Source organism: Aulostomus chinensis, chromosome 12, assembly GCF_037954235.1.
Source record: "Aulostomus chinensis isolate RoL2024-O1b breed Wild chromosome 12, RoL_Achi_v1.0, whole genome shotgun sequence".
NCBI lineage: Eukaryota > Metazoa > Chordata > Actinopteri > Syngnathiformes > Aulostomidae > Aulostomus > Aulostomus chinensis.
This window is the reverse complement of record NC_141331.1, coordinates 8,676,960-8,695,143: the sequence shown is the minus strand read 5'-3', so window position 1 is coordinate 8,695,143 and position 18,184 is coordinate 8,676,960. Positions and strand designations below refer to the sequence as shown.

Genomic DNA, 18,184 nt, shown 5'->3' with positions numbered 1-18,184 from the left:
CGTATAATTTACGTAAAACTCAATATAAAAGACAAATACATTAATGTTTCATGGTGATAGAGGTGTCTAAGACAGGTAGAATTTTGGCATTATTATCACAGTTTCTCATTTTTTATTTATTCGTCTCACAAGAGATAGTGAGTGTCTTTATTTTAGGACACAGCGCTCCTGTCTTGCCCGTCACTGACCCTGAGGGTACACCAAGGCAGCCGTAGCCTTGACTGGCCTCATATCTGTATGACTGGCTACATTTGATGCTCTCAAATTGGGAGGCTGTGACGCACACGAGCATTGTACTGGCACATGTGGTTGATTTGGGACAAGGATGAGAGCGTGTTTTCTTCAAGATAGAAAATAACTGCTCTGGGTCCCTCTGATTCTCTTGTCCAGACCACTAGTCAGCCAAGAGAGTGGCCTGGTTCTTAGTGTGTAGTGTGACACAAATACACACTGTCTTCACTCCACTTAGTTCGTCCCATCTAAAACCACCGTAGAATCCTCAAGTTTGGATGTCAAATGTGTTTTAAGAAAACAAGTTTTATTAGTGACTTCATGGATGATAACTACAGTACCCACAATTCTACAGTGATAAAGAAATGTCTTTGATGGTGTGAACGTGCTGTTAGCTGTGAGGACACATCAAGTTTAGCTAGCAACAACAAAAATAGTGCGTTGGTCATAAAACATAGTTATTTTAATCAAAGCCGGATCTGAAATATTGTTTGCAGTGGCTCATGGGATCAGTAGTCTTTTGCTTCATATTCTATTTTCAAACATTTTATGGTTGCGTTTGATTTGCTTGCCAGTTCAGAACCCGTCTGAAGCAGGTGCACATGGGAACGCCCACGCTATCCTTGCACCTAAGACACACCTCTCTACACCTGTCAGTACAGTTGCACGGCCAGAACAGAGACCTCAGCATGAATCTCTCAAGCCTCTCTGTTTGCGCCTCCCTGATGCTGTTGCTTTAATGGCTATTAATGAGTCCGACTTCTTCCTCGTCAGTGCTGACCATCTAATCTTAGTCTTTGCACACCTGAAACTGACTCTCTCTCTCTCTCTCTCTCTCTCTCTCACACACACACACACACACACACACACACACACACACAGACCACATACAAGAGCTGTGAGTAAAAGCCATGGCCTGAGTGTGATCATGTCTCTCAGTAGGCCTGGAAAAACAAGGCCCTCTGACGTGTTACCTTTGCCAATCATGCACAGAACACATACTCTCTGGTATACCAACACACTTAGTATGCCTGCTACACTTGCTTTCCTCTCTTAATCTCTCCCTCTCTTTCTTTCTTTCTCAGAAACTGTTTGGTTTTCTTTTCTTTTTTTCTTTCTTTGTTTTTTTTTTTTTTGCTTTGCTCAGTCCAAAGAGTGTGTCTCATTTTTTATTCAGTTGGCAGGCTGATCACACATCAGCCTTGATAAGCTAAGTGGCCCTCAGCAGCAGCAATTGAAGTTCTTTTTACTCTTTTGTTCTAATCACTCTTGTTTGTCCCCCTGATAATCTTTTCTGTCCCTTTTTTGTCTCCATTTATTTAATTTCTCTTTGTTTTTTTATTGTTTCGTAAAGATTCATCTTATCATGAGGTATTGTTGTGATATGTCCCCCCCTCCTCCTCCTCCACCGCCTCCTTTCCATAAAACTCAGATTACCAGGGTTTTATCACAGTTTAAGCTGAAAGCAAGGATGCCCCCCCATAACCATTCTGTCATGATTTAATTTTTTTTCCCCCTGTTCTCATCTTTAAGCAGATGCTTTGCTTTGCTTGGGTATAATTCTATAATCCTTAAATCTCAGCCATTTTTCATAAAGACTCATAGGAAACAATTGCATGAGGGATGGGCCAAATTTAATCAGCAGCCTGTGAATGCAATTATCTTGGTGGAGGAGAAGCATATGTTTGGGGATGAGGGCCATGGTTGACGCCCCCACGCCATATACTATGCCTCGGTAATGATCTCAAAAACCTCTGCTTCTCCTTCAGAGGGAAGTGAAGGATAAAAAGGATATGTTTTAGGGCCACAGTTAGTGAAATGTATCTGTATTTGGATTTAAATACTAGAACTAAAAGATTTTATATCAACAATCAATTTTGCTTTTCCATTTTTTTCCTGTTTTTATTTTGGTTAAAGTTATTTTTTTCCTACCAAAGATGTTTTCTCCCCTCTAGGGATTGTGTATTAGAGCTATACTGGGATCACCATACTGTTAATAATAGTTGTTTTCTGTGTGAGATGTATAGTTTCCTGACATCATTTTTTTTTTTTTTTTTTTGCATGCAACTGCACCCAAACACTGCTGAGGTTATTTTTCTTCTTCTGTCTCTTCAAAGACAACCATTTCTCTCATTTCCTCCTTTTTCCATTTGTTGTTCCTATTTTATCCACCCATTTTCAAGATGATTTATGTCTTCTCAACCACTGTCTTTTATTTATCCTCAATGTCACTTATTTTCATCTGCCTTTATATGAAGCCCTGCATCTTATTTTGCACCCAAACAGTCGACTGCCAGGTGGGAATAAACTCAGTTTGAATAAAATAACAGGCTTTGATGAGACAAACCATTTTAATTCAGATCTTCTTTTTTTTTTCCTGCACTGAAAGGCTGTTCATCACCCAGCGCATGCGAAGGTGTACAGCGCGCAAAGTCATGTACTGCTGCAGCCACTCAACTGTGAATGTCAGTCATCTTGTTAAAATGAAATGTGCATTTAATGTGTCAGGTCCCTCCACACACGTGTGGGAATATGCACACAGGCAGACACGTACTGTGCATATGTCTTATATCTCGTGAAGAAAACACTCAACTGCGGCGCTGTGTTTCTTCCTCTTCAATCTTTAATATCCTCCTTTTTCTCCCATCTGGTCTTATCACCGCTAGTAATCTGCTTCACCTCCGTCCCTGCTCCTCCTGAATGACCACACCGTACACACACGCAGTCAAATCTCAGAGCTGCCGTCTCTTTGGTGAGCCTCTTGTTGAGCACTTTTATGTAGTCAAATTAATGCAGTTCTTCTTTTCAGGTCGACAGCTAAACACATGGTAGTGCAATTACATCTCAATGGTTACTAGCATTTCATTTCACGGGGGGGGGGTTACCTGAGGAGCACTCTCCATCTGTTGATGTTATGAGAAGGAGATGAGAGGTAAAGAAGTTCGTGATGCATGCCGAGCTTCACTTAACGCTGTAGAAGTTGCATTAAATAAACAATTGGTTCATATGACATTGAGTATATACTATAGTTTCCAATTCAGTAACAGTTTGCTAGATTTGAAAGTGTATATTTGTGTCTCATTCACATTCAGTGTCCCTCAAAAAAGGTCATTGTGTGTGCCAGCTGTCTTGTGCGCCAGTCTTTTGACACAATTTTTAGCAATCTAATATGATCCAAATCAGTAACTCGTCTTACAAAAAGATAATAATTTTCCATTTTAATTGACAGTGGCAAGTAAAGGCCTCGTTCTCTCTGCAGACACAGTTGAGGTAAATAAAAGCCCACCACCTCCCTTTTCAGCTTCAGTGGGGAAAAACAAATATACTAATGTTGAAAATTAGATAAAAGGAATTAGAGCTGAACCGCTACATTGCAAGACTATTGTTTTCTACAAGTCTTAAAACTTCTTTTGTGTTTTAATATATCAGACCCTTATCAGACGATAACTCATTCCAATAATTAGTGCCATTAAAAGACAATAGCCTTTAAAATCAACATGGTAAAAGGCACACATGCTATCGACACAAACCTAGTTCGTGTCGCACTCTGTCCTCCCTCTGGTCCCTTCATTGTACCGTCCTTATATATTTGTAACGAAGGGAAAACCCCTGGGCAGACATTTGAATGTAATGGTTTTCCCAATACAAATAACATGATTCGTACAACTCCCATGCAGTTCCATAAGTACTGCAAAACAAGAAAATGAGTAAACAAAGCCAAGGGTTCCAAGGGTACCTTCTCTCCTCTTCTACCAAATGCTGACGTTGAGCATAACGAACGAAGAGCTACAGCTGATCTGCACTGACTCAGGTCAATGCGTGGGCGCTCTGACTTGGTTATGTTCCTGTACATTCACAGGTTCATTGTAAATATGGTAACTTTTTATAAGAGATCGTGCGCTGAAACCTTACAGATGAAGAAGCAAACGCATACCGTGGAGATTCAGTGAGGTGCCAGTACCAGGATAAATGAAACGGAGCGAAGAGTACCACACACTCAGGGTTCGGTTCGGGTTTTAATGTGTTTGGGTGACAATGTTCCAGCCTTTTCCCAGGCTTTGGTGAAAGCTGTCACTGATTTTTTTTTTCTTCCCCCCTCAAGACATTCAGCCATATACAGTACAATCAAACACCACTCAGACGCTCTGACCACATTTTTCCGCCTCTTTTAGGAATTAAAATTTGTGACATTGGCTTCAAGCATACTGGTTGATACTTGATACTCAGATCATGTAGAGTACTGGCAGTTGTGCTGCTGCCAACTCTGAGCTGTGTGATTCTGTGAATGTCTTTTAGAGCATGCCTCTTTTAGTGTGTGGACCTCGCACGTATTCTTCACTTATTTTGGCCTGTTGCCTTCTCTCTGTCTGTCTGAGTGAGACCTAGCATCAATTTCAGTGCTTCATTGGTTTTTTGGGTTTACATCAGAACATGTGGCCCAGCTCTTATCCTCTCTGACCTAGAATGCATCCTCAATCTTTCTTGTAGAGTTTCTCCGCTCTGTTCCACTGAGCTGATATCGGCGATGAGCTGAAACCAAGTGGAAGCTCTCACAGTCGATGTCACAGTCCAGTGGAGAATCAGGCTAAAATCCCCAGTGCCACTCCTGGTGAAAAGGATCCGTCTTTATGAGTGAATACCTGTCTGTCTTTTGCAGCTGTCCAGCCATTTTTAGTGTCATTCTGAATCTGCTGCTGGATTCCTGTTTTTTTAGCCTTCATCCAACTGTCAGTTTACTTATCTATTAAGTCAGAATCTTATCTGGCAGATCGTATGAAATAAAAGATCATGCATTGATGACAGTGGTGCAGCACATGAATTTACTTCAGTAAAAGGAGCATCCACTTTTTTTAATAACGCAGCTTCCCAACACTGAAGCAAATCATCCGTTTATTACCGACCTTCTGTTTCTCTACATGTTTCTTCAGCAATCTACGCAACACATTAATTCACTCTCACAAACTCATTAACACTGCCTTTTTTTTCTGATCATTGGTTTGCTATTTGCCTCCCAGTCTTAATCACATTCATCCCCACACTGCAATAACAAAAACAAACAAAAAAATAATAAAAAGAAGTATTACTACAAGCACTTACTTCAAAAATAATTGCCTGCATACATTTGTTCTACCTCCCTGGTTTCATATTGTTTTCCTCTAGTGGTCCTACAGAACGGTATTGTTGATAGCAAGGCCATTTAAAACATACACTCATTCAGAGATGCTCAGAGTTCAGTTTAGTATTTTTGTTTGGGGGGGGGGGTTGGAGAAGCACACACACACACACACACACACACACACAGCAGCAGCTCCTTGAACAAACTAATTAAGACATTTCCTCCATCCACAAAACAATCAACAACAAGATTCAACCATTGATCTCCCCCTGGCCACTTCCAGCAAATGTGCAAACCAAGCATTTACACATCATGAACTAAAAGCCAACATGTTTTTTTTTAATTTTATTTTTTGCATGTTATTGAAGGCACAATGGGTAATATCTGTTTGTTAATTATTCATGTCTTAGTGACAGAGGCCAAGGGAAATATTTTAACTACTCTGGGCAAAAAAACAAAACCAAAAAGCATCTAATGTTTTGAGAGTGATTATGTCAGAGTTCAAACAAGTCTGTTGTATGTACAGTTCATATGATTAAAAGCTTTAAAAAAAAAAAAAAGAAACAGTGGAACCCTCTGGATGATGTCACATGTTGCTGAACACTGTGAACTGCGTGTGTGTGTGTGCGCGCGCGCGTTTGTGCGTGCGTGTGTCTGTGTATCCAGCTGGAAAAAGGCAGAAACAATTTGTCTCACTCATTTACCCCACGGACAAATCCTTTACTCTTTAGTTGTTATTAATTTCAACTCTATTACATTCTATTATATCCATGAGAGTGAAGTGGTTTTTAACTGGGGGGTAGGCTGATGAGGATGTTTAGGAATGTGATGGAACATTTTTTGTTTTTTTGTCCCAATGGGCAGTTGTGCTACTTCTGTTTCATGTATGGTTCCAACAGGGTTTATGAGGGAATAACAAACCAAGTATGATACATCATTTGGTTGGTTTCAATCCTGGGATGATGAAAAATGTTTTTTAGTTTGTAAAAAACAAATCTCATCCCTTTACACAGTTAATCCTGAACTGGGTTACAGGGAGCTAATCCCAGTTTACAAAGGTCACGAGGTCCGTTATCCCCCTGGACAGGTTGCTGGTCAAACATACATAGAGACAAAAAAAAAAAAAATCACTCTCATTCACCTTCAGTCAATTTAAAGGGTCTAATTAACTTCAGTGTCTTTAGTTTTTGGGAGTTGCCCATGCAGGCACAGAGAGAACATACAAATCCACACGAAAAGGCCGTAGAACCTCCTACACCACACCGTGACAGAGATCCTTCTGGAAAACCATCGTGGGGCTTCATAAAAAGCATTTTAAAAAGGTTTTTTTTTTTTTGACAAACTGTAATGACTTGCTGCTGAAAATGGGAAATGAACAGCCATATCTCACTGCATGACAGTCACCTCTGGACACCGTGATTGAACTCATCTCCTGCATCAAAGTTCAGCATTGATGGAGACATCCATCTCTCTCTCTCTCTCCCTCCCTCTGTCTTTCTCTCGGTCTCTCTCTCTACGAAAGTTACAAATTGAAGAGACTTTTTCTTAATGATTTCCAATGTTTTCCTTTGGTAACGTGAATAATCTTTTCTTTTTTAAATTGCTACTATTTTCCATCGTTTCCTCTAGCTGTGAGTTATTAAAGAAGAATCAGAGGCATCGAGTTAAAATGTATAAAAGTAAAGCCATCCGTCCATTCAGTCTGGAATTTACAACTACTTTCAAAGCCCAGTGGAACCATCTTTCAGTAACTGCTTTATATATATGAGCTGGGGATGGTTTTACATTTCAGTTTAAACGTGGCAAAATAACTCTTGGATCCGTGTTTATACCTGAGTTTGATATATTTTGGCTGTGATGATTAGCCCAGCGAGGATGAAGGCGGACGCTCAGAGGATTATGACCATGTATCTTGCTTAACCAGAGTTGAAATGTCCCGCTGGCATTTTCTGTCACATTAACTGCTTTGCTTTGTTGCTTTGTCCATTGCCCCAGTTTGCCAGAAGCTTCCCATTGTGCAATTTGAATTTGAGACATGGCCTCCTCCTAGCCTTGCAATATCACTTCTTTGGTGGGAGCCAGAATTCATTTCTGTCTCAAACTCTCATCACATATGCAAAATTTTAAAAAAAGATAGAGAGGGTGTGGAAGACCGCGAAGAGGGTGGGGGGTGGGGGGGTGTTTAGGTGATCTTTTCTACGTATTATCTGAAGAGTATCATTTAATCAGGCGATATTGTATTTGGCTGTGTGTGCGGTGATTGCGTGGCACCTTGTGTACGATCACGAGTCTCATGGGTTTCAGTGTGTCATAATCTGTTGAAAGATAGAGAGCATACACTCAGTAAATAATGCAAATCTGCTTCTGGGCTTTGATTGCCTCCATTTTTTTCCATCTCTTCCTTTTTTTGGTTTCTTTCTCTCTCTCTTTCTCAATCTCTCTCTCTCTCTCTCTCTCATAAAAGTCATGATTAGGTTTTTTTTTCTTAACTCCTACACAACAATCACAAGAATCATCAATCCAAATCACTCAAACTGTTAGTGTGTGTGTGTGTGTGTGTGTGTGTGTGTGTGTGTGTGTGTGTGTGTGTGTGTGTGTGTGTGTGTGTTTGCGTGTGTGTGTGTTTGGCTAAAGGAATCAACTGATGGTCATTGGTTCAACAAGGTGATGCATAATTTGATGGGAAGATAAATTCTCCTTGTGATGAAATAGAAAATTTGTATGTTGGAGCTGTTGTCCCTCAGTTGGGCTTGAATCCCAGACGGATTTAGTGTTAGTGTTCAGTGTAATTTTAGTGGGGAATAATTCCTTTTGTCTGCTCGCAGTGTGGAAAGGCAGAATGAGACAAAGAACAACATGAGAAATGAGAAGTTGTAATAACAGTGATATGACATGGCTTTATCCTGTCTGCCTTAACACAACATTATTGGGTGTGTGCTTGTGTGTGTGTGTCTGGATTCATTTCTCACCCTCAGATGAAAACGAAAGAACTAATTTGTCATTGAGTTCAGAACTGGGAGTCATATTGCCATATCAATTCTGAATTTTAAAGGTCCCTTAACTTTCAAGTAGACAGCGATGACTAAACTGAATACATGGTAAATCCATATCAACTGTGTGTGTGTGTGTGTGTGTGTGTGTGTGTGCGTGTGCGTGTGCATGTGTGTTCTTTATCCCTGCAGAGATCCTGAGTGGAGGTGTTTATGTTCACCAGAACAAGTTCCTGTGCCACGCAGACACCATCCACTGGCAAGACATCATCAAAAACCCAGGGATCCATCCCGTGGTGGTGCCCACCAACAGCAGTGTCACATGTGAGTCACCAAGACAGCACAAAGAGAGACCAGATGATTTGATTTTACACTTTAATCAGACTTTGACCGACAACATAGAACAGAGTCCAGGCATGAGGAGGAAAAATATGAAAGGGGGGAGGATTTGAAGTGCTGAGAAGTTGATATACTGCAGTTGATATAAGTTGATATACAAAATTTGAATTTGAATTTTAGAATGAATCAACTCCTGTGGTCCATTACAAGGACTGCCAGCCAGGGATGAAGCAGACAGCACCCTGCAGGAGTGTGTAGAATATTTCCTGGAGGTGAACTATATCATATCTGTAACATAGCTAAGGCTGATTCCTTCGCTGAACATCAATGTCGCATCAGTTCTCCGCATTTCATCTTAATTCTTGACTTGCAAATATAACAAAAAACAAAACAGAGTTGTACTTGTCATAGAAACCTGACAAAATCTCACAAAAACAAAACAAAAATAATCTTTAAATCTTTTCCTTCTCCCTGCGTGGCCTTCATTCTTTTTCACACTCCGTCAGTAGAGTTGTACTTGTCATAGAAACCTGACTAAACCTCACAAAAACAAACAAAACATTTGCCTGTGTCAGTGATAAAACAAAGCAATATTGTGCAAGTGCTCATGATGTCTTTAGAGCAGGGGTCTCCAAACTTTTTCTCTTGGTGGGCTGCAGGCCAGAGGCAACCACGTATTGTACTGTTAAAATGAGTTTTGTCCATGCACCACTGTCTGCAGCGTCATTTTCTTCCTTGCTACACTTGCACCAACATGACATCAGTCTGCTGATGAGAAAGAAGAAAACACAATAAACAGTGATTTACATCATTTTTACATTGATTTTTTTTTATTCATAGGCCTGTTAGTGTATGTTTATCTTTTTTAAATGTATTTTATCTAATTTGATATTTGATATGGTTGCACACATTTGGCCTATATTGAGATTCCAAGTGTATTAACTCAACATCCATCCATCCATCCATCCATCCATTTTCTACCACTTATCTGGGGTCGCAGGGGGGCTGGAGACTATCCCAGCCACCTTCAGGTGAGAGGCAGGGTTCACCCTGGACAGGTCACCAGTCCATCACAGGACCAACACATAGAGACAAACAACCATTCACACTCACAGTCACACCTACGGTCAATTTAGAGTTTCAATCAGCCTCGTCCCCTCTTGATGTCTTTGGACTGTGGGAGGAAGCTGGAGTACCAGAGAGAACCCACACAGGAACAGGGAGAACATGCAGACTCACACAGAAAGACCCCAAGCCCGAGCTGGGGCTCGAATCCGGAACCTTCTTGCTGTGAGGCGACAGCGCTGACCACTGCACCACCGTGCTACTCTAATATAATAACATAGATTCTAATGTAAGGACACAAGCTCATGTTAACCTTGTCTTACCACATGGTTCATCCCATCATGTCGTAAAGCCACGTATTCGAGGCAGTCAAATACTAAAAGTAACAAAACTAGTTTGGTAATAAACAAGCCTCCTATTGACCTCCTCTGTATACATGATGTTTCAATAGGCTGCAAACAGAGTCACAGAGGAGCTCCGTCTGCACCGTACCGTCACTCTTTGCATTCTCCACCTCTCTGCATTAGTCACACCATTACATCTAGTTGAACCATATATTTTATAACTCAAAAGAAACATAATATAGTCAGATATGATATGGTGAGGAGGAATTGCTTACAAATTACAATTTGAAATGCATTAGCATCCAGCACCCCAGGGATGTTTTACATATGAATCGTATGATTTACTGATTTGCCTTTCACGTGCGTCACACTCATTTATACACATTCACACTTGGATGCAGCACATTACAGCTATAAACTGACAGGAGATCAGCTCAACTGAAACTTAAAGGACGTTACTCGAGGGAGGACTTGGAGAGTCGCAGCTCTTTAACTTTGTCTGCTCAGATTCAGTCTGGTGAAGTTACTGTGACCTTTTCGTTGTTCCTAAAATTGTGTTTGATCAACCTCAAAAGGTATATTTCTTCTGGTGTTATGGATTTGAATGGCAAATTCAGCGACTGCTCTCTCAAAGGTTGTGACATTTTCTCATAAGTTCTATTTTTTTTTCTTTTTTTTTCTAACACTAATGAGTTCTTGGGCAACTTACTATCACCCTCTTGTCATTGCATTTATTTTTTAACTTAAAAATGGGAAATAGTTGTTGCAGCTAATGACAGTAGCCTACGATTAAAGATTTAATGACTCATTAGCTTTGCCACACAACATTTAAAGCGTCCGCACTTCTACCTAAAGATCTCTGAAACTCAAATGTACTAGATTCTTAGACAACTCAGAATTATAGCGTCTAAAATTGGAATATTCTCAGAGTTGCCACTCATAGTTTCGCAAGCCTTTTTTAAAACAACAGGGGTCCCACCTTTTAACTTGCTCCGATCAAGTGAGAGAGAGCAGCAGCAGCAAAAAAAAAAAAAGCCACAACACACTGCCATTACAAAATCACCTCGACCCCATTCTGTCTCTGCTTACCATAACAATCCACAATGACTCCTCAATCGCATCGCATTAAAGCTCCACTCTAGCCAGCTGGAAGACATGTTAATGAATACTTAGTGTTAGGAGGGGATTTATTAGGTTGAAATAAACATCTGTCATATGGGTTAGGGGATGATGGCTAAGGAGAATGAAATAAGCCACCTTAACTGACCCTGCGCAGCCAGAAAAGTCAGCTTTGAAAAAGAAGGGGGAAAAAAGCAGAACAAATTAGAGAAAATGTGAGTCCAAACAAAGCAAAATTTTTGGTCAACGGGGGAGGAATTGTTCACTGCTTGTTAAGACATCTTTTAAAAAGGACATATCTAGTTCCATTTATCTTAAAACTACTCCTGCTAGACTGAAACGGATGTATTTGTCTGGATTAAAAGATGAGATTTAAATACTATTTTCATTCTAAAGGAGAATGTGTTCATACATATAATGTGGCATGTACAAGTGCTATAATTGAGGAATTAGTATTAACTCTTGAAATAAAGTATAGAATCTTCAAACCAGCATTGAAAAATGACATTAAGGGGAAAATGCTTAAATTTAGCATCCAAATCCGGTACAGTTGTCTTGAAATAAGACGTGTACCCTGGAAAAGCAAGAGCTTGTCCTCTGGGGAATCACTGGAGGCTTCATTGCAGGGTTACAGCTCTGAGCATTGATATTCTGCGTGAAGTCCCTGCTCCTTGCAGTGCTCTTAACCCTAGATCAACCTTGACTTATGTGAAAGTCCTCACGGGACTCCCCCCTAAAAGTCTGAAGGGTCCCAAATTTTGGTAATCCCCATCTGAGAACATAATCTGCATTTGATTCTTTTGGGGGGGGGGGGGGGGGGGCCTTACATTGCTCCAGATGTTTCATCTGTTCCAGCATGTTGTTTTGTTGATTTAGTTGAAAATATCCATTTGTCTTTTCCCCACAATGCACAACCCTGGTATGACAGCATTCTCAGTATTTTTAACCTGCCGGGACCTTTTCTTTTCTTTTCTTTTTTATTCTTTCTTTTTAAGAAAGCTGTAAAAGATTATGGTGCATGAAGAAAGGTAGGACAGGTTTATTCTAAGTCAGTGAGAATTTATAGGTTGAGATAAGTGAAGACACTGGACACTAAATGGAAACACTCTGGCTTGACTTCACGGAGGCTCAAAGGACAACAGAGATGTAGGAAGAGAGAGTGTAAGTGCAGTAGAGGCTCCGCTGGCCGGCCTTTATATTATCATTCTGTGTGTATGCTACTCTGTTATACAGTCCAAGCTGTAAAGGAAGTTCTACTTTGAAGGAGACAAGGTAAAGAAACTAAGAGACAGACTGGAAAAGAACAAAGAGGGACATGGATAGGCATTAAGTGAAAGAGCAGCACAGAGGAGTGATGAATTGGGGAGGGGTAGATGGAGGATGAAAGGGATGAAGTGTGCAGTGAAGAGGGGCACAGATGAGGAAGAAGAGGAGGGCAGAAAATGGAGACTCGTGTTAGGGAATAGAGTCAGTCTCAGTGCTAATAGCTGTCATCCAGTGAGGCTGATGGACAGAGGACAGCACTTCTGCACTTACCCAGGCTCACTTCCCTCACAGTCAATTACCAGACAGTCAATTAAGTCCTCCAACAAAAAAACAACCCAGAAAGGCACCGACTAAAGCTCTGCGGGTATATGGTACTGGGCTTTGCTGCTTTACTGTTTTACTGCTTTTATCTCAACCTGATGTGTGCTGGTTTCATACTGAGCTGATAGAAGAAAAAAAAAGAAAAAAAATCTTATTTTGACAAACAAATCCTGCGCCAAGGTTATTTAAGTTTGCATGAGTAGAACAGCACGTACCAGTCAGTGGGGATGCTGTGTTGTTACTGAAGGACTACAAGGTTCATCCCCGTTTTTGCACGATATTGAGACTACCAGAAAAAAAAGCACATTCAGATTTGATTCAATGCGACTATAGGATGCCTGTAAAACATTTTAAAAATCAATCAATCTTATCATCATTATGTGGTGTAATGAACACACCAGTCCTGTTTAGCCTTCAAGTACCTTATAACTGTTCTCTTCATCTTATTTTCTAATTAAAATACATGATCAGCGACCCCTAAAATCCTTGAAGCAATGATACTTGAATGATCTTAAGAATGACCTTGGATCATGCTGCATCACTCACAGGGAGGCATTCACCTTCTGTGTGATTTAAGAAGCATTATTGTGCACTATATTTTTGAGGTTTGGGGGCTTTAGGAGCGTTGCTTGAATGCTCAGAACAGATTCAGGATCAGCTAGACCATGTAAGATTATGGATTTGGGAGGAATTACAGTGCTTGTGGTTGTGTTTGACACTGACATTGTTTTGCAGGTCAAAAGTGTCATCGCTCCTGTAATGGTCGTTGTTGGGGACCCAAAGAGGACCAGTGTCAAAGCTGTAAGTACGACATTAGTGTTGTGCATTGGGCATGACATATTTTTGTTTATATTTACATATTTACTTTGAGAAAAAAAACAATTCAGATGAACAAAAAAAAATAGACTTATTTGACATCTTCCTGTATGTTCCTAAGTGGAGTACACATAGGGTTGCACGTGGTTTCGTTAGCATGGGGTTTCGTTAGCATGGGGTTTCGTTAGCATGGGTTATCATTAGCGGGTTTAAAGGAAAGAGTTAGTAAGCTCACCATTAAACCAGCAGTTCAAGACTTATCTGTCTCAGTTTTTTTTTTTTCCTTTTTTTAAAACATGTCCGCGTACAGACTGGGACACCAAACAAACGACCAAAGTAGACTCTATGAAATGATTTTATCTTCAACTATTCATGATATTTACAGGCGCCAACATTTTCCTTAATGAGGCTTTTGGCCTCAGTGCAAAGGAAACCTCTTAACACTGTTCAAGTTGCCAACCCTTATTTAGTCTGCGCACTTGACAACCGCTTTTAAAATTCAAACTACAAATGATAATTTATTTACTCGCTAGTGTCGACATGCTTTTCATGATGAGGGAGAAGCAATGTGATCACGTATCTCTTGAGATTTAGCTAGCACTCTAAATACATATTGTGTTTATATAAGTAGGGGTAGTTGAACTCTTTTCCGTTAAAACCCAGAATACTTTCATCAATAAGTGATGACTGCGATTTTTACAGAAATAATTAATACCAATCCCATAGAAGGATTAATTGAAATAACATCCATATACATGCATAAATACTATGACATAAAGTATTTATTCAGCCCTATGTAGTTTAGATCTGCAGCTTCAGTTTTCATCCTTTTTCAAATTCTTACTCTTAAGTCACCCAATAATCTACATGAGGAATGGATTTTTAATGTGCATTGATGGTATAATCAGCACAAAATATATTCTTTTATTTAAACCATGTCCCAAAAGAGTTATGTTGGTTCTGTGTCACTTTTAAACAAAACACAAACCAAACTGTATGGAGTAAAATACCCCAATGAGGCAAGTATTTGATAGAGGTGAGTTACTGGATACCAAAAAGCCTTTAGTTTTCTAAAATAAAGTGTTGTTATTTGAAACTCACATTCACGACGTGATTTGTGACTGGTAAAGAAAAAGTAGATAACCTCTTTAGTCTTGTCGTTGAATATAGTTTTAAGTAATAGAGGACTACGACTCAGCAAATGTAATACAAAGGCCACTCCTATGGAGATATTCATGACATAATTATCCACACACAGCTGCAAAGGTAGCATTACCCTGTTACATCCGTGAACCCCCAACAACAACTCTCCTGTTGGGACAAATCCACCAAGATGTCATTTTCATGGGAATATTGTGCACTATAGCTTTGAATATCGCTTATTTTCCTCCTCTCCCTCTTCCATTCTCATCCCCAGCCATCAATTTCCTTGCTCCGTGTTCCATCACTTTGTCCACACACCACTTAATCTATGACTTCCAGCCTGGGCACGTCTCATCCTACCTGTTATACAGTCACGATCTCATTAAGATAATGAGGAATGAGCTGTTTAACCAAGACCTGTTCACATGTCACAGACCAGCCTTCGATAAGCTCTGACCCCAGTCCGTCTGCCGCCACCGCCACCATTATTGTGTTGTATCTCTCCATCTTCATGTGAATGTCATGATTCATCCTCGCGGGGCTTCTTTTTCCTCACAACCTTTTAATTTCAATGCACTGAAGTCCACGAAATGAAAAAAAGGAGAAAAAAAAGTGAAAAAGCAACTTCAAAGATGAATAATGTGACATTTTCATGAATAATTATTTAACTGTCTCAAAATCAACAACAAAAAAGGATTTTTTAATGTTGACAACACTAAAGTAGAAGTGAAAAACACTATTCCCAGGACAGAAGTTCTGTAACTCAGAGTTGCACATGTAACATCCGAAGAGTGTAAGCGCTGTAACAACAGCAGACACAACCACATTTCATAGAAAAATCGCAACTGTCCACAACGTCACACACATTTATTGTGTTTTTAATGCAGCCAGATATGGTTTACATTTCACACACCCATAATCCATTTGCTGCACTCTGCTGATAATGTTTCTCAAAAAGGATCTATTAATAGAGGAAGCACAAATTAACTCCAACCAGCCAATAATCAGGCGTACATTTAAGGTTTACTCAGACAAAACATGCATCCAGGTTCACTTGTTGCATCTCATCATGGAGAAATTTACATGTAGTCAAAGGCAAATTTCACACGATAAATAAAGTCAATGTTTTCCCATCTTTAGTTCATTTTGAAACTCATTGTTGCACATGTAAATTGGAAGTGAGACGCAGCGGTTCTTGTGACTGATGTTGCGGTTCACAGTCTGTTAAAATGGAAGCTTCCAGGCATATTTTATGAGATGAATTCCTTTTGTATTTGTTATGACTAGAGTTTTTTTTTTCCTTCTCTCTTTTTTTCCCCTCAAAATGGAAGTTTAAAGTGAAACTGATCAACAACGTTGTCTCTCTCTCTCTCTCTCTCTCTCTCTCTCTCTCTCAGCAAGGCCATTTATTTGACAAAGTGTCTTTAGAGTAGAGTAGGCCATTTTGTTTCAGCCCAGGCACCTTTAATGGGATGCCACACTTCACCTTACTGATGTTGGGTGTATGTGTTTGAGTGTGTGTTTGGTGGGCTGTCTGTCACTGCACTGCACTATCTCGTCACTGCTGCGTGCAAGTGGAAACATAAAACCTGCTGTGTGCGCACGATGATTGTGTAGCATTGGGCGGAATGACTGTGTCAACACATGATTTCATGGTCAGTAATATGTGTGTTTAATATATTATCATCAGCTGATGTGAATATAGGGCGAAATTAGTGTGCACTAAAAATTAAATTTCAATAATCCATGTTCTTGCTCATGAAAAGCTTTGATTAGAAATATTACAGTGAACTGTTTTGAAGCAGGTACTTTGATTTGATCCGCTTGCAGATAAAATCACAAGATCTGATATGGATCTTTCTTTCTTTCTTTCTTTATTTCTTTCAATTTTTTCGATCACATTTCTTTTTATTGTGCAGATAGACCAGACTGGAAAGAAACAAATACAATGAAGAAAACCTCATTTAAAAAAAAAAAGAATAAAAAGTGATCTTTACAACATCACTTCATGATGATAGTGTTCTACAGTTACATTTGTCACATTTCTACATTCCATCTGCAGTCAAGGTAAATTCAAATAAACCCCTAACACAAAAAGTGCAAGAATATGAGAAGAAAAACACCCCTAAAGCAGTTAAAAACAAAACATATTTCATTGAAGGTAAACAACAACCTCCCAATGACCCACAGGTTTGGGATCGATAGATCCACCAATATAATAAAAACTTTAGGCAGGCAGTAAACATTTCCATCAGGATGCGTCCAAATTTGCTTTTGAGCTGCTCTTAAACTTGTAAAAACAACTCATTTTTTTATAATCCTCAGTTGTAAAATGAGAGTGATTATTCAAAATCAAGAAGGGAACACAGGCACTATTAAGTTTTCAAAGGGAAGGGAACTTAAATGGATCCTGCCCTTTGAAGACGGAGGAGGTTTGGGATGGTGTTGAAAGCAAATTATAAATTGTTGGTCCCTGGGGGTAAAATGACATCATTGGCAGTAGTATTTGGAATTAATTGCAAATAAATATGCAAATATGTACATATTGCACATATTGTCCTCAAACACAAACAACTTAACATGTGCATACTTAAACAAACCCTAGCAGCAAGTGTACTCATCTGTTACCTCTATAAATGTCACCGCTTTATCATCCTCAGTGCCTACTAATTTAGCGTTTCCTGCTCGACTGTGAATCCCAAGGCTGACATATCAGCTTTGTGTCGTATCTGTCAGGGTAGCGGCTTGTGTGCGTCTGTCAGGAATCAAGGAGAATAACAGACATGCAACTACATAGATGACTGACAGAGATGTGAAGACAGGGTGGACAGGCAGTCGCCATGATGGGATGGCGGCGCACTCAATCAGATAGGAGACGATTTTTCCTCGTCACAAACAGCTAGAGAACCTCGAAGGAGCGAGAACAGAGAGGAAACCTCCCTATCACACACGAGTATGAGCAAACACAACAAAAATGTTGACCTTGGTCACAATTATTAGGAACTCAAGCATCAATATTTATCTGCTTGATAGATCATAGTGGTGTTTTTGGAATCTGAATAGATTTGTTTTGCCTTCCCCAGCCTGTTTGGTTTCCTGGACCGAAGTAGTGAGGGAACCGCCGGTTAGCTAACTTAGCTTAGCTGTTGATAAGGCGCATCAGTCAAAGGTCTGGAGGGTTTTCTGACAGTGACCCATCACCTTAGTCAAGTGAACAGTAATAACAGGGTGCGCAGCTCATTGACACTTTGAGTAGCTACTCTTCGTACCGCATGTGTGTTAACCGCTGAACTTATTAGCGACAGAAGGCAACCACACATCACTCAGCTTGTGGCTCGTAATATGCGTGAGATAAGGCCTCAGTCAGAGACTAAAAATATTTTTTTTGCTGGAGTCTTAAAGCATTACTTCACCAAAAAAACATGTACGTTTGA

The 18,184-nt window shown here is 39.9% G+C and overlaps 1 protein-coding gene across 3 annotated transcripts in view; it reads left to right on the top strand.

The window, feature by feature from the left end:
- The window catches only part of erbb4b (erb-b2 receptor tyrosine kinase 4b), a 275,547-nt gene that overhangs the window by 179,628 nt on the left and 77,735 nt on the right, over positions 1–18,184 (top strand). For all 3 annotated transcript variants that reach the window (XM_086219925.1, XM_086219926.1, XM_086219924.1), the window contains exons 4-5: positions 8,530–8,661; positions 13,527–13,592. In XM_086219925.1, coding sequence (XP_086076051.1) covers positions 8,530–8,661; positions 13,527–13,592 — 198 coding nt within the window. The remainder of the gene's footprint in view (positions 1–8,529; positions 8,662–13,526; positions 13,593–18,184) is intronic.